This window comes from Scyliorhinus torazame, chromosome 11 (genome assembly GCF_047496885.1).
Source record: "Scyliorhinus torazame isolate Kashiwa2021f chromosome 11, sScyTor2.1, whole genome shotgun sequence".
NCBI lineage: Eukaryota > Metazoa > Chordata > Chondrichthyes > Carcharhiniformes > Scyliorhinidae > Scyliorhinus > Scyliorhinus torazame.
The window spans coordinates 65,411,706-65,427,796 of NC_092717.1; the positions used below are offsets into that span (position 1 = coordinate 65,411,706).

At 46.6% G+C, this 16,091-nt stretch overlaps 1 protein-coding gene across 2 annotated transcripts in view; it reads right to left on the minus strand.

Moving 5' to 3' along the window:
* Positions 1-16,091, minus strand: part of LOC140385316 (regulator of G-protein signaling 22-like) — a 689,200-nt gene that overhangs the window by 214,676 nt on the left and 458,433 nt on the right. For both annotated transcript variants that reach the window (XM_072467373.1, XM_072467374.1), the window contains exon 12: positions 6,318-6,429. In XM_072467373.1, coding sequence (XP_072323474.1) covers positions 6,318-6,429 — 112 coding nt within the window. The remainder of the gene's footprint in view (positions 1-6,317; positions 6,430-16,091) is intronic.

The window sequence follows — 16,091 nt, forward strand, 5'->3', positions numbered from 1 at the left end:
GCACATTCTCCCCGTGTTTGCGTGGGTTTCGCCCCCACAACCCAAAGATGTGCAGGTTAGGTGGATCAGCCACGTTAAATTGCCCCTTAATTGGAAAATAGAACATACAGTGCAGAAGGAGGCCATTCGGCCCATCGGGTCTGCACTGACCCACTTAAGCCCTCGCTTCCACCCTATCCCCGTAACCCAATAACCTCTCCTAACCTTTTTCGTTACTCAGGGCAATTTATCATGGCCAATCCACCTAACCTGCACGTCTTTGGACTGTGGAAGGAAACCGGAGCACCCGGAGGAAACCCACGCAGACACGGGGAGAACGTGCAGACTCAGCACAGACAGTGACCCAGCAGGGAATCGAACCTGGGACCCTGCCGCTGTGAAGCCAAAGTGCTATCCACTTGTGCTACCATGCTGCCCTCCTAAAGGGTACTCTAAATTTTAAAAAAAGAGAGAAAAAAGAAACAAAAAGAAAAAAAATGAAAATATCCAAATGCGGCCTAACCAAGGTTTTATATAGTTGCAACATGATTTCCCAACACCTGTACTCAATGCCCCAGCTGATGAAAGCAAGTACGGCCACCTGTGTTGCCACTTTTAGGGAACTGTGCAAATGCACGCCCAGATCCCTCTGTATATTAATGTTCCTAAGGGTTCTGCCATTTACAGTATAATTCATATCTAGATTTGATCCTTCAAAATGCATCACCTCGCATTTGCCCAGATTAAACTCCTGCTGCCATTTCTGTGCCCACGTCTCCAATCTATCAAAATCCTGTTGTATCCTCTGACACTCCTCGGCACTATCAGTAACTCCTCTAATCTTTAAGTCATCCATAAACTTACTAATCAGACCACCCACATTATCCTCTAGATCATTTATATATGCTACAAACACCAGAGGTCCCAGCACTAATCCCTGCGGAACACCACTAGCTACAGATGCCCATTCTGAAAAACATCAGAAGATGAGATGTTGTTCCTCCAGTTTGTGTTGAGCTTCACTGGAACATTACAGCAGCGCCTGCAGTTCCTCCAGTTTGCGTTGAGCACCACTGGAACATTGCAGAAACTCAACGCAAACTGGAGGAACAACATCTCATCTTCCAGTTAGACACGCTACAGCCTTCCAGTCTCGACATCGAATTCAACAACCTCAGATGATTAGCTCTACCTGAGCCCCTGGTTGTAAGGGATTCACAATCAACATGGTGGAAGTTAAAGTCACTATCACAAATAACCTGCTTTTTTCACACCTTTTCAGTATCGGACTATCTCCGGGATGCAAGGATCTTTGGAAAATTACAACCAATGCATCCACTATCTTTGTCGCTGCTTCTTTTAGGATCCTTGGATGCAAGCCATCAGAGCTAGGAGAGCTAGGCTTAGCCCCATTAGTTTGTCTAATACTACTTCTCTATGATGTGGAGATGCCGGCGTTGGACTGGGGTGAGCACAGTAAGAAGTCTTACAACACCAGGTTAAAGTCCAACAGGTTTGTTTCGATGTCACTAGCAGGTGAATGAAGAGGTATGTTCCAGAAACATATATATAGACATTTTCAAAGATGCCAGACAATGCCAGACAATGCTTGGAATGCGAGCATTAGCAGGTGATTAAATCTTTACAGATCCAGAGATGGGGTAACCCCAGGTTAAAGAGGTGTGAATTGTGTCAAGCCAGGACAGTTGGTAGGATTTCGCAGGCCAGATGGTGGGGGATGAATGTAATGCAACATGAATCCCAGGTCCCGGTTGAGGCCGCACTCATGTGTGCGGAACTTGGCTATAAGCTTCTGCTCGGCGATTCTGCGTTGTCGCGCGTCCTGAAGGCCGCCTTGGAGAACGCTTACCCGGAGATCAGAGGCTGAATGCCCTTGACTGCTGAAGTGTTCCCCGACTGGAAGGGAACATTCCTACCTGGTGATTGTCGCGCGATGTCCGTTCATTCGTTGTCGCAGCGTCTGCATGGTCTCGCCAACATACCACGCTTCGGGACATCCTTTCCTGCAGCGTATGAGGTAGACAACGTTGGCCGAGTCCCCCACCATCTGGCCTGCGAAATCCTACCAACTGTCCTGGCTTGACACAATTCACACCTCTTTAACCTGGGGTTACCCCATCTCTGGATCTGTAAAGATTTAATCACCTGCTAATGCTCGCATTCCAAGCATTGTCTGGCATCTTTGAAAATGTCTATATATATGTTTCTGGAACATACCTCTTCATTCACCTGAGGAAGGAGCAGTGCTCCGAAAGCTAGTGACATCGAAACAAACCTGTTGGACTTTAACCTGGTGTTGTAAGACTTCTTACTACTTCTCTAGTGATGGAGATGGTATTTAATTCCTCCACTGCATTCCTTAGTATTTTTCAAGGTCTCTTCCAACATAAAAACTGATGCAAAATGTCTGTCCTCTGCCATTTCCTTATTCCCCATAACTATCTTCCCAGATTCATTTTCTCAGGAGCCTATGAACTTTGACCTCTCACTTTTTATATATTAAAGAAGCTCTTATTGTCAGTTTTTACGTTCCTCGCTAGTTTGCCCTCGTAGTTTATTTTCTCTCCCTTTATTGTAATTTAAGTCAAAAGAACAAAGAAATGTACAGCACAGGAACAGGCCCTTCGGCCCTCCAAGCCCGTGCCGACCATGCTGCCCGACTAAACTACAATCTTCTACACTTCCTGGGTCCGTATCCTTCTATTCCCATCCTATTCAAGAAGGCATACGGCATGCTTGCCTTCATTGGCCGGGGCATTGAGTATAAGAATTGGCAAGTCATGTTGCAGCTGTATAGAACCTTAGTTAGGCCACACTTGGAGTATAGTGTTCAATTCTGGTCGCCACACTACCAGAAGGATGTGGAGGCTTTAGAGAGGGTGCAGAAGAGATTTACCAGAATGTTGCCTGGTATGGAGGGCATAAGCTATGAGGAGCGATTGAATAAACTCGGTTTGTTCTCACTGGAACGAAGGAGGTTGAGGGGCGACCTGATAGAGGTATACAAAATTATGAGGGGCATAGACAGAGTGGATAGTCAGAGGCTTTTCCCCAGGGTAGAGGGGTCAATTACTAGGGGGCATAGGTTTAAGGTGAGAGGGGCAAAGTTTAGAGTAGATGTACGAGGCAAGTTTTTTACGCAGAGGGTAGTGGGTGCCTGGAACTCACTACCGGAGGAGGTAGTGGAGGCAGGGACGATAGGGACATTTAAGGGGCATCTTGACAAATATATGAATAGGATGGGAATAGAAGGATACGGACCCAGGAAGTGTAGAAGATTGTAGTTTAGTCGGGCAGTATGGTCGGCACGGGCTTGGAGGGCCGAAGGGCCTGTTCCTGTGCTGTACATTTCTTTGTTCTTTGTTCTTTGTATTCATGTATTTGTCAAGATGCCCCTTAAATGTCACTACCGTCCCTGCTTCCACCACCTCTTCCGGTAGCGAGTTCCAGGCACCCACTACCCTCGGTGTAAAAAACTTGGCTCGTACATCTACTCTAAACCTTGCCCCTCTCACCTTAAACCTATGCCCCCTAGTAATTGACCCCTCTACCCCGGGGAAAAGCCTCTGACTATCCACTCTGTCTATGCCCCTCATAATTTTGTATACCTCCATCAGGTCTCCCCTCAACCTCCTTCGTTCCAGTGAGAACAAACCGAGTTTATTCAACCGCTCCTCATAGCTAATGCCCTCCATACCAGGCAACATTCTGGTAAATCTCTTCTGCACTCTCTCTAAAGCCTCCACATCCTTCTGGTAGTGTGGCGACCAGAATTGAACACTATACTCCAAGTGTGGCCTAACTAAGGTTCTATACAGCTGCAACATGACTTGCCAATTCTTATACTCAATGCCCCGGCCAATGAAGGCAAGCATGCCGTATGCCTTCTTGACTACCTTCTCCACCGGTGTTGCCCCTTTCAATGACCTGTGGACCTGTACTCCTAGATCTCTTTGACTTTCAATACTCTTGAGGGTTCTACCATTCACTGTATATTCCCTACCTGCATTAGACCTTCCAAAATGCATTACCTCACATTTGTCCGGATTAAACTCCATCTGCCATCTCTCCGCCCAAGTCTCCAAACAATCTAAATCCTGCTGTATCCTCCGACAGTCCTCATTGCTATCCGCAATTCCACCAACCTTTGTGTCGTCTGCAAACTTACTAATCAGACCAGTTACATTTTCCTCCAAATCATTTATATATACTACAAACAGCAAAGGTCCCAGCACTGATCCCTGTGGAACACCACTGGTCACAGCCCTCCAATGAGAAAAGCATCCTTCCATTGCTACTCTGTGCCTTCTATGGCCTAGCCAGTTCTGTATCCATCCTGCCAGCTCACCCCTGATCCCGTGTGACTTCACCTTTTGTACTAGTCTACCATGAGGGACCTTGTCAAAGGCCTTACTGAAGTCCATATAGACAACATCCACTGCCCTACCTGCATCAATCATCTTAGTGACCTCCTCGAAAAACTCTATCAAGTTAGTGAGACACGACCTCCCCTTCACAAAACCGTGCTGCCTCTCACTAATACGTCCATTTGCTTCCAAATGGGAGTAGATCCTGTCTCGAAGAATTCGCTCCAGTAATTTCCCTACCACTGAAGTAAGGCTCACCGGCCTGTAGTTCCCGGGATTATCCTTGCTACCCTTCTTAAACAGAGGAACAACATTGGCTATTCTCCAGTCCTCCGGGACATCCCCTGAAGACAGCGAGGATCCAAAGATTTCTGTCAAGGCCCCAGCAATTTCCTCTCCAGCCTCCTTCAGTATTCTGGGGTAGATCCCATCAGGCCCTGGGGACTTATCTACCTTAATATTTTTTAAGACACCCAACACCTCGTCTTTTTGGATCACAATGTGACCCAGGCTATCTACACCCCCTTCTCCAGACTCAACATCTACCAACTCCTTCTCTTTAGTGAATACTGATGCAAAGTATTCATTTAGTACCTCGCCCATTTCCTCGGGCTCTACACATAGATTCCCTTGCCTATCCTTCAGTGGGCCAACCCTTTCCCAAAGTCCTTCTTTGCTGGATTCTGAATTTACCCTAGTCTTCGGGGTTATTGTAGTAATATCATGGTTCTGTTGTAATTCACCGACTGACCATCAGGAGTCTAATTAGTACATAAGTGAATGTTGAGTCAGGCGGCCTCATATTGACTGGAGAGCTGGAAGAGAGAGGTTGTTTGTGCATGATCATAAGGTTATTCATCTGATGTTTTGTATATAGTTGACCCAAAGTTAATATTAATAAATTGTTTATAGCTTATATCTTGAGATATAAATCAGGCCATCCGACAAGAACATTATAGCTATCACTGACATTTGCCCCCTTATATGATTTTCTTTCAACTTAATACTCTCTTAAACTTCCTTGATTAGCCATGGTTGGTTTATCCCTCTTTTTGAATCTTTCCTCCCGACTGAAATATACTGGTTCGCTAACATTTGTTTTTTTCCTAAAATAATTGTATGTTGATTGTGAGATCCCTTGCAACTTCCTTTTCAAAATTCCTTTTTTTTTTAGCTCTTACTCGCTATTTGCCACCCTTTGTTGTTTTTTGCGTTGTGCACATTTGTCCGCTCTGAGCTTTTTTTGTATATTTTAAGTTATCTATGACTGTTTTCATTTGGAAGTAGATGTCCTCAACATTCGGGGTACAAACTGGTTCCATATCACTCTTCATTGAACACCTCCTGTAATTTTACCCATTAACAGGTATATCCAGTTTATTGTGCACAGAAACAAAATAGTGCAGATGTTGAGACTCTAAAGTAAAATCAGAAAATGCTAGAAATATTCAGCAATGGATAAAGAAACATCGATATTTCAGGTTCCTGACCATTGTGCAGTATCACTGGTGGAGGCTGTGTTCTGGTCCTACAACTAGCATTGGGGCCTGCATAAATGTTAATAAGGCTGTCATCTCTATGGCACAGGATGCTTGCAAATCCATTTTGAGGTCAGCTCTAAAATTAATTAGTTTGGCCTTGAGCCCAATTTCACTAGAAGATTATTTAAAATGCAAGCATTGATAATAGTAACATGAAAATCATCAGATAATGTACCAGAAATCCAATTATCAGTGCAGTAGGTGCATTGATGCAACAAAACCTCATTCAATCCACAAATGTTTAAATTGATTCTGCAGAATAACCCCAACTTGTAAAGGAGCAAAACCAGAAACCTAATTGTGAATCATGATTTGATGACAGGTCAGTTTCATACTATGTAGTATAGTTAAATGTAGTAAACGCCTTGTTGGATTTTCTGTTGTTTTAAGTTTTCAGTAGAGTACTTACCAACTTCTCTAAATTCTGAACCTCCTTCACTTCACGTAATTCTTGCTCTTCAAAAACCTGCATAGATGTTGAAGCTTGAGACCAAATACTGCCGACTGACATGAGAAGCTGACTGTGAGAAAGGAATTCATGATAGATTAGAAGAAAGAATTGGAAGATACAAAACAAAAAGGATACTTTTCAATAATGGTTGAACCAATAACTGGTAGATATATCAGGAGCTATCAGTTTTATTGGTTTATTTGGGGCAGTGCGCGATAAGGATTTGTGAATTTAACCTGACATAAAGCAGAATATGTTAATTTATGGAATTATTGGATATCAATATTTTGGGGAGGTAAAGAGTCATCCAGACTGACCAGTTTGGCAGCCCTGGTCACGGCTCCCCTACCGCTGTCGCCGGACAGGTACTCCACCAGCCCGTTAGTGGGGGCGGCCCTGCGGATATGGGGCCAGTGGAGGAAGCATGTAGGGGGGTGGGTGCGTCTGTCTGGGCTCCAATATGTGATAACCATCGATTCGCCCCCGGGAACATGGATGGAGGGTTTCGAACATGGCGGCGGGCGGGGGTGGGGAGGGTGGGTGATATGTTCCTGGAGGGGAGCTTTGTGAGTTTGAGGGGCTTGGAGGAGAAATTTGGGCTGGTAAGGGGAAATGACTTTAGGTACTTACAGATGCGGGACTTTGTACGCAGACAGGTCCCATCCTTCCCATGCCTTCCGCCAATTGGGATCCAGGACAGATTAGTCTCTAGAGGAGAAGGTAGAGTCTCGGATATCTACAAGGTGCTCATGAAGGGGGAAGAGTCCCAGACGGAGGAACAGAAACTCAAATGGGAGGAGCTTGGCGGGGAGATGGAAGACGGGTTGTGGGCGGAAGCCCTGAGTAGGGTAAACTCAACCGCAACATGTGCCAGGCTCGGCCTGATTCAATTTAAGGTCGTTCATCGGGCCCACATGACTGTAGCTTGGGTGAGCAAATTCTTTGGGGTAGAGGACAAGTGTTTTGGGCATGTCCTAAGCTTAGGGGGTACTGGGAGGGATTTGCGGGGTTCATGTCCCGGGTGCTGAAAACAAGGGTGGTGATGAGTCCAGGGGTGGCAATTTTCGGGGTTGCGGAAGACCCGGGAGTCCAGGGGGAGAAAGAGGCAGATGTTCTGGCCTTTGCTTCCCTAATAGCCCGGCGGCGAATACTGCTGGCATCGAGGGACTCAAAACCTACGATGACCGAACTATGGCTTTCGGACATGTCAAGTTTTCTGGGTATGGAAAAAATTAAGTTCGCCTTGAGGGGATCTGTACTGGGGTTTGCCCGAAGGTGGCAACCATTCATCGACTTCTTCGCAGGAGAGTGAACGTCAGCGGGGGTGGAGGGGGAGGGGGGAGATTAGAGTAGGAGGGATAAATAGGCGGGTAGAATCTAGGGGAGCGGAGCGGGCATGTGCAGTATGGTTTGATTGAAGTATTAGTTTCATATTGATATTTGCACATTTCTGATTTCTGTAACTGTTTACGAAGCCAAAACATACCTAAATAAAATTGTTTGTCTAAAAAAAAAGTCATCCAGACTCAATCGGCATGATTCTCTAGCCTCGTTGCGCTCTTTCTCAAGTCCGCTATCCCGGTGAATAGCGGGAGAGGCCAAAAACGAGATCCGTGCCGGACGCCAGTTTGCAATACAACTGGCTCACTCTTCTGGGGAAAATTGGGATCTCGCTGTGGCGTGGCAAGAACCAATTACCACCACTTGAGCCCCATTTCCATACAATTGACGAGAGTGATCCATCGGCCTCCCGTCATTCAGCGGCCTCCCCAGCAAGTGTTCACGCTGGCGCCGATTAGCATTCCTTTTGAAAAACGAGAACCTGGCGGAAGGGCTTCTGTGGGCAGCCGAGGAGCTGAGTAGCAGAGGGTTTCCGGTGGGTGGTCATGGGTTGGCTCCCAGATTTCTCAAGGCTCTCTGAACATTTGCAGGACACAGTGAGCAGCCAACGTTGTGAACAGCCAGGGGTCTGTAAGTAGCACCAAAGGGGCATGTTTAAAACGCACAGTGCAGCAATAACAGTCTGAGCCATGCCACCCATGAACTTGGAACCAAGTCATTCCCCACTATTTGCCCCGGCCTGGGCAGCCACTTCCCCCAGCAAGCCTGACAATTTCAGAGAGTTTCTAAGAGTTTTCTTACCTTCTTGCTCCTCAACAGTCCTGTTGCACTAATTCGCGCTTGCATGACCTCCGTTAAAGGTGGGGGAGGGGGGGGGCAGAGTATTGCGGTGGGGTGAAGCATGAAGTGTCCAACCTAATAATGATATTAAAATCCAGGCAAATAACGGTTTTGCATGGACCCAACGGTGCGAGGTGCAAACTTTGACTTCGCCGCCAGCAAGAGATGTCAGAATCGCCGTTGGGTTCAAAACTGATTTTTTTCAATTTCTCCGCCCGGTTGCGATTCCCGCTTCCAACATGATAAAGCGGAGAATCCAGCCCGTTCTATTTTGTCATTTATTTTCAAAATTTATATGTACATTACAATCCATTCATTGACCAAAATGCGTTAAAGGGAAAAGTTGAAGGTAGAGAAACTAAAGACAAAAATCAAAATGGGCCACATTATATCATAATTCTAAAAGGGCAATAAATGTGAAAAAAAACACTTTGTCTCCATGAGGAGCATTTGTAATAAACATAGAACGATACAGTGCAGTACAGGCCCTTCGGCCCACGATGTTGCACCGACATGGGAAGTCAAAAACAAAAGCCTACACTATGCCATTATCATCCAAATGCTTATCCAATAAACTTTTAAATGCCCTCAATGTTGGCGAGTTCACTACTGTAGCAGGTAGGGCATTCCACGGCCTCACTACTCTTTGCGTAAAGAACCTACCTCTGACCTCTGTCCTATATCTATTACCCCTCAGTTTAAAGTTATGTCCCCTCGTGCCAGCCATATCCATCCGCGGGAGAAGGCTCTCACTGTCCACCCTATCCAACCCCCTGATCATTTTGTATGCCTCTATTAAGTCTCCTCTTAACCTTCTTCTCTCTAACGAAAACAACCTCAAGTCCATCAGCCTTTCCTCATAAGATTTTCCCTCCATACCAGGCAACATCCTGGTAAATCTCCTCTGCACCCGCTCCAAAGCTTCCACGTCCTTCCTATAATGCGGTGACCAGAACTGTACGCAATACTCCAAATGCGGCTGTACCAGAGTTTTGTACAGCTGCAACATGACCTCATGACTCCGGAACTCAATCCCTCTACCAATAGGCCTTCTTCACAACCCTATCAACCTGGGTGGCAACTTTCAGGGATCTATGTACATGGACACCTAGATCCCTCTGCTCATCCACACTTCCAAGAACTTTTCCATTAGCCAAATATTCCGCATTACTGTTATTCCTTCCAAAGTGAATCACCTCACACTTCTCTACATTAAACTCCATTTGCCACCTCTCAGCCCAGCTCTGCAGCTTATTTATGTTCCTCTGTAACCTGCTACATCCTTCCGCAGTGTCGACAACACCACCGACTTTAGTGTCGTCTGCAAATTTACTCACCCACCCTTCTGCGCCTCTAGGTCATTGATAAAAATGACAAACAGCAACGGCCCCAGAACAGATCCTTGTGGTACGCCACTTGTAACTGAACTCCATTCTGAACATTTCCCATCAACCACCACCCTCTGTCTTCTTTCAGCTAGCCAATTTCTGATCCACATCTCTAAATCACCCTCAATCCCCAGCCTCCGTATTTTCTGCAATAGCCTACCGTGGGGAACCTTATCAAACGCTTTACTGAAATCCATATACACCACATCAACTGCTCTACCCTCGTCTACGGGTTCAGTCACCTTCTCAAAGAACTCGATAAGGTTTGTGAGGCATGACCTACCCTTCACAAAGCCATGCTGACTATCCCTAATCATATTATTCCTATCTAGATGATTATAAACCTTGTCTCTTATAATCCCCTCCAAGACTTTACCCACAACAGACGTGAGGCTCACCGGTCTATAGTTGCCGGGGTTGTCTCTATTCCCCTTCTTGAACAAAGGGACCACATTTGCTATCCTCCAGTCCTCTGGCAGTATTCCTGTAGCCAATGATGACATAAAAATCCAAGCCAAAGGCTCAGCAATCTCTTCCCTGGCCTCCCAGAGAATCCTAGGATACATCCCATCAGGCCCCGGGGACTTATCTATTTTCAGCCTGTCCAGAATTGCCAACACCTCTTCCCTACGTACCTCAATGCCATCTATTCTAATAGCCTGGGTCTCAGCATTCTCCTCCACAACATTATCTTTTTCCGGAGTGAATACTGACGAAAAATATTCATTTTGTATCTCGCCTATCTCTTCAGACTCCACACACAACTTCCCATCCCTGTCCTTGACTGGCCCTACTCTTACCCTAGTCATTATTTTATTACTGACATACCTATAGAAAGCTTATGGGTTTTCCTTGATCCTACCTGCCAAATACTTCTCATGTCCCCTCCTTGCTCGTCTTAGCTCTCTCTTTAGATCCTTCCTCGCTACCTTGTAACTATCAAGCGCCCCAACTGAAACTTCACACCTCATCTTCACATAGGCCTCCTTCTTCCTCTTAACAAGAGATTCCACTTCCTTGGTAAACCACGGTTCCCTCGCTCGACGCCTTCCTCCCTGCCTGACCGGGACATACTTATCAAGAACACGCAGTAGCTGTTCCTTGAACAAGCTCCACATATCCAGTGTGCCCAACACTTGCAGCCTACTTCTCCAACCTACCCCTCCCAAGTCATGTCTAATGGCATCATAATTGCCCTTCCCCCAGCTATAACTCTTGCCCTGCGGGGTATACTTATCCCTTTCCATCACTAACGTAAACGTCACCGAATTGTGGTCACTGTCCCCAAAGTGCTCATCTACCTCCAAATCTAACACCTGGCCTGGTTCATTACCCAAAACCAAATCCAATGTGGCCTCGCCTCTTGTTGGCCTGTCAACATATTGTGTCAGGAAACCCTCCTGCACACATTGCACAAAAAACGACCCATCAAATGTACTCAAACTATATCTTTTCCAGTCAATATTTGGAAAGTTAAAGTCTCCCATAATAACTACCCTGTTACTTTCGCTCTTATCCAGAATCATCTTCGCCATCCTTTCCTCTACATCCCTAAAACTATTAGGAGGCCTATAGAAAACTCCCAACAGGGTGACCTCTCCTTTCCTGTTTCTAACCTCAGCCCATACTACCTCGGAAGAAGAGTCCCCATCTAGCATCCTCTCCGCCACCGTAACACTGTTCTTGACTAGCAGCGCCACACCTCCCCCTCTTTTGCCTCCTTCTCTGAGCTTACTAAATCACTTAAACCCCGGAACCTGCAACAACCATTCCTGTCCCTGCTCTATCCATGTCTCCGAAATAGCCACAACATCGAAGTCCCAGGTACTAACCCATGCTGCCAGTTCCCCTACCTTATTTTGTATACTCCTGGCATTAAAGTAGACACACTTCAAACCACCTACCTGAACACTGGCCCCCTCCTGCAAAGTCAGATCTGTGCTCCTGACCTCTATACTCTCAATCTCCCGTACCCTAAAACTACAATCCAGGTTCCCATGCCCCTGCTGCATTAGTTTAAACCCCCCCCAAAGAGCATTAACAAATCTCCCCCCCCAGGATATTTGTGCCCGTCACGTTCAGATGTAGACCATCCTGTCTGTAGAGGTCCCACATTCCCCAGAAAGAGCCCCAGTTATCCAAAATCTGAATCCCTCCCGCCTGCACCATCCCTGTAACCATGTGTTTAATTGCTCTCTCTCCCTATTCCTCACCTCATTATCAAGTGGCACGGGCAACAACCCAGAGATAACAACTCTGTTTGTTCTCGTTCTGAGCTTCCATCCTAGCTCCCTGAAAGCCTGCCTGACATCCTTGTCCTCTTTCCTACCTATGTCGTTAGTGCCAATGTGGACCACGACTTGGGGCTGCTACCTCTCCCCCTTAAGGACCCGGAAAACACGATCCGAGACATCACGTACCCTTGCACCTGGGAGGCAACATACCAAATGTGAGTCTCTCTCGCTCCCACAAAATCTCCTATCTGGGCCCCTGACTATCGAGTCCCCAATTACTAATGGTCTGCTCCTCTCCCCTCCCCCCTTCCCTTCTGAGCAACAGGGACAGACTCCGTGCCAGAGGCCCGTAACCCATGTTTTACCCCTGGTCAGTCTTCCCCCCCCCACAAGTATCCAAAGCGGTATACTTGTTACTCAGGGGAACGACCGCAGGGGATCCCTGCACTGACTGATTCTTCCCAGTCCCTCTTACAGTTACCCATCTATCTCCAATCTTTGGTGTAACTAATTCCCTGAAGCTGCTATCTATGACCCCCTCTGCCTCCCGAATTATCATAGAATTTACAGTGCAGAAGCAGGCCATTCAGCCCATCGAGTCTGCACCGGCTCTTGGAAAGAGCACCCTACACAAGGTCAACACCTCCACCCTATCCCCATAACCCAGTAACCCCACCCAACACTAAGGGCAATTTTGGACACTAAGGGCAATTTAGCATGGCCAATCCACCTAATCTGCACATCTTTGGACTGTGGGAGGAAACCGGAGCACCCGGAGGAAACCCACGCATACACGGGAAGGATGTGCAGACTCCACACAGACAGTGACCCAAGCCGGGATCGAACCTGGGACCCTGGAGCTGTGAAGCGATTGTGCTATCCACAATGCTACCGTGCTGCCCCAAATGATCCGAAGTTCATCCAACTCCAGCTCCAGTTCCCTAACTCGGTCTTGGAGGAGCTGGAGATGGCTGCACTTCCTGCAGGTAAAATCAGCAGGGACACTAACGGCATCCCTCACCTCAAACATCCTGCAGGAGGAACATTGCACTACCTTCCCTGCCATGCCTCTAACTTCCAACCAAGTTCTGGTTAATAAATAAATAAATTTTTTAAAAATAATATAATATGGCACTTACCTCACACCAATGGGTCTTATTATTAGGTTAGAGGAGGAGGGCGGGTGGGAGACACTACACGTGTAGTGTCTCGGGTTTCCTCTCCACCAGAATTTATTGGTTGGGGGGGGGGGGGACCTTCCCAGAAGTCCGCGGGTCGAACTTCCGGTTCCCGCCTAATATTAAAAAAAAAACAGAAAGGAAGAACAGAATCGGGACCAGGTAAGTGTTTTTAAAGCAAAAACGTACCTCCCGACAGGCCCCTGCACTCCGCTCCCACCGAAATTCCGAGGACTGCTCCTGCAAGGCAAGTGTTTTTAAAGCAAAAACGTACCTCCCGACAGGCCCCTGCACTCCGCTCCTGCCGAAATTCTGAGGACTGCTCCTGCAAGGCAAGTGTTTTTAAAGCAAAAACTTACTTCCCGAGAGGCCCCTGCACTCCGCAGGTTGATGGGTTAACTGCGCTGACATTCATTAACAGATATGATGTAATTGGGATCACGGAGACCTAGTTCCAGGGTGACCAAGGATGAGAACTCAACATTCAAGGGTATTCAATATTCAGGAAAGATAGAAGGAAAAGAAAGGGAGGTGGGTAGGGTTGCTGGTTAAAGAGGAGATAAAGAATCTGTATGTGTGGAGCTGCGGAACACCAAAGGGCAAAAACGTTAAGTGGGAGTTGTGTCAGACCACCAAACAGTAGTTGTGAGGTTGGGGATGGCATCTGATATTGATTGGGCTGATCAAACTGGTAGCAATGCGATGGAGGAAGATTTTCATGAATGCATAAGGGACAGTTTTCTCCATCAATATGTCGAGGAACCAACTAGCGAGCAGGCCACCCTAGACTAGATATTGTGCAATGAGAGAGGAATAATTAGCAACATTGTGGTACGAGATCCTTTGGGGGAAGAGTGACCAATTAAGTCTGAGACTAGGGTCCTGAACTAAAAAATGCTAACTTTGATGATATGAGACGTGCATTGGAGCAGATTTTGTCAGGTGTGTACAGGAAGGATTCCTGAATCAATATGTCGATAGGCCGACTAGGGGGAGGCCATATTGGATTTGGTGCTTGGCAACGAACCAGGCCAGGTGTCAGATGTCTCGGTGGGAGAGCATTTTGGTGACAGTGATCGCAACTCCTTGACATTTACCAAAGTCATGGAGAGGGATAGAAACAAACAGTATGGGAAGATATTTAATTGGGGGAGGGGAATTATACTGATATTAGACAGGAGCTGAGGAGCATAAAGTGGGAACAGTTGTTCTTGGGGAAATGCACAACAGCAATACAGGGGTTGTTTAAGGAGCACTTGATGCGGGTGCTGGATAGTTTTGTCCCACTGAGACGAGGAAGGAATGGTAAGGTGAAGGAGCCTTGGATGACAAGAGAAGGGGAGCTTCGAGTCAACAGGAAGAAGGAAGCTTATGTAAGGTTGAGGAAGCAAGGCTCAAGAGGGTTACAAGGTAACCAGGAAGGAACTCAAAAATGGACTTAGGAGAGCTAGAAGGGGGCTTGAAAGAGCCCTGGCGTGAAAGATTATGCGATAACTAAGAGGATGATCAGAGTGAGAGTAGGGCCGATCAGGGATAGTGGAGGGAACTTGTGCCTCGAGTCTGAAGAGATAGGGGAGGCTCTAAATGAATATTTTGCTTCAGTGTTCACTAGTGAGAGGGACCTTGTTGCTCATGAGAACATCGTGAAACAGGTTAAGAGACTCGAACAGGAGGATGTGCTGGAAATTTTGAAAAACATCAGGATAGATAAGTCCCCTGGGCCTGACCCAAGGTTACTACGGGAAGCGAAGGAGGAGATTGCTGCCCCATTGGCGATGATCTTTGCGTCCTCGCTCTCCACTGGAGTAGTAACGGATGATTGGAGGGAGACGAATGTTGTTCACTTGTTCAAGAAAGGGAATAGGGAAATCTCTGGGAATTACAGACCAGTCAGTCTTACGTCTGTGGTGAGCAAAATATTGGAAAGGATTCTGAGAGACAGGATTTCTGATTATTTAGAAAAACATAGTTTGATTAAAGATAGTCAGCATGGCTTTGTGAGGGGCAGGTCATGCCTCACAAGCCTCATTGAATTTTTTGAGGATGTGACGAGACACATTGATGAAGGTCGGGCAGTGGATATGGTGTATATGGATTTCAGTAAGGCATTTGATATGGTTCCCCATGGTAGGCTCATTCAGAAGGTTAGGGGGCATGGGATGCAGGGAAATTTGGCTGTCTGGATACAGAATTGGCTGGCCGAAAGAAGACAGTGAGTGGTAGTGGATGGAAAGTATTCGACCAGTGCAGGGTACAGTGGTGTCCCGCAGTGAGTTGGATGATCAGCCTTGATCGTGATGAATGGCGGAGCAGGCTTGAAGGGCCATAAGGCCTCCTCCTGCTCCTATCTTCTATATTATGGGGCCTCTGCTCTTTCTGGTTTTTATAAATGACTTGGATGAGGAAGTGGAAGGGTGGGTTAGTAAGTTTGCTGATGAAACAAAGGTTGGTGGAGTTGTAGATAGTGTCGAGGGCTGTTGTAGGTTACAACAGGACATTGACAGGATGCCGAGCTGGGCTGAGAAGTGGCAGATGGATTTCAACCTAGATAAATGTGAAGTGATTCATTTTGGAAGGTCGAATTTAAATGCTGAATACAAGGTTGAAGACAGGATTCTTGGAAGTGTGGAAGAACAGAGGGATCTTGGGGTCCACGTACATAGATCCCTCAAAGTTGTCACCCAGGTTGATAGGGTTGTTAAGAAGGAGTATGGTGTGTTGGCTTCCATTAAGTTTAAGAGCCGCAAGGTT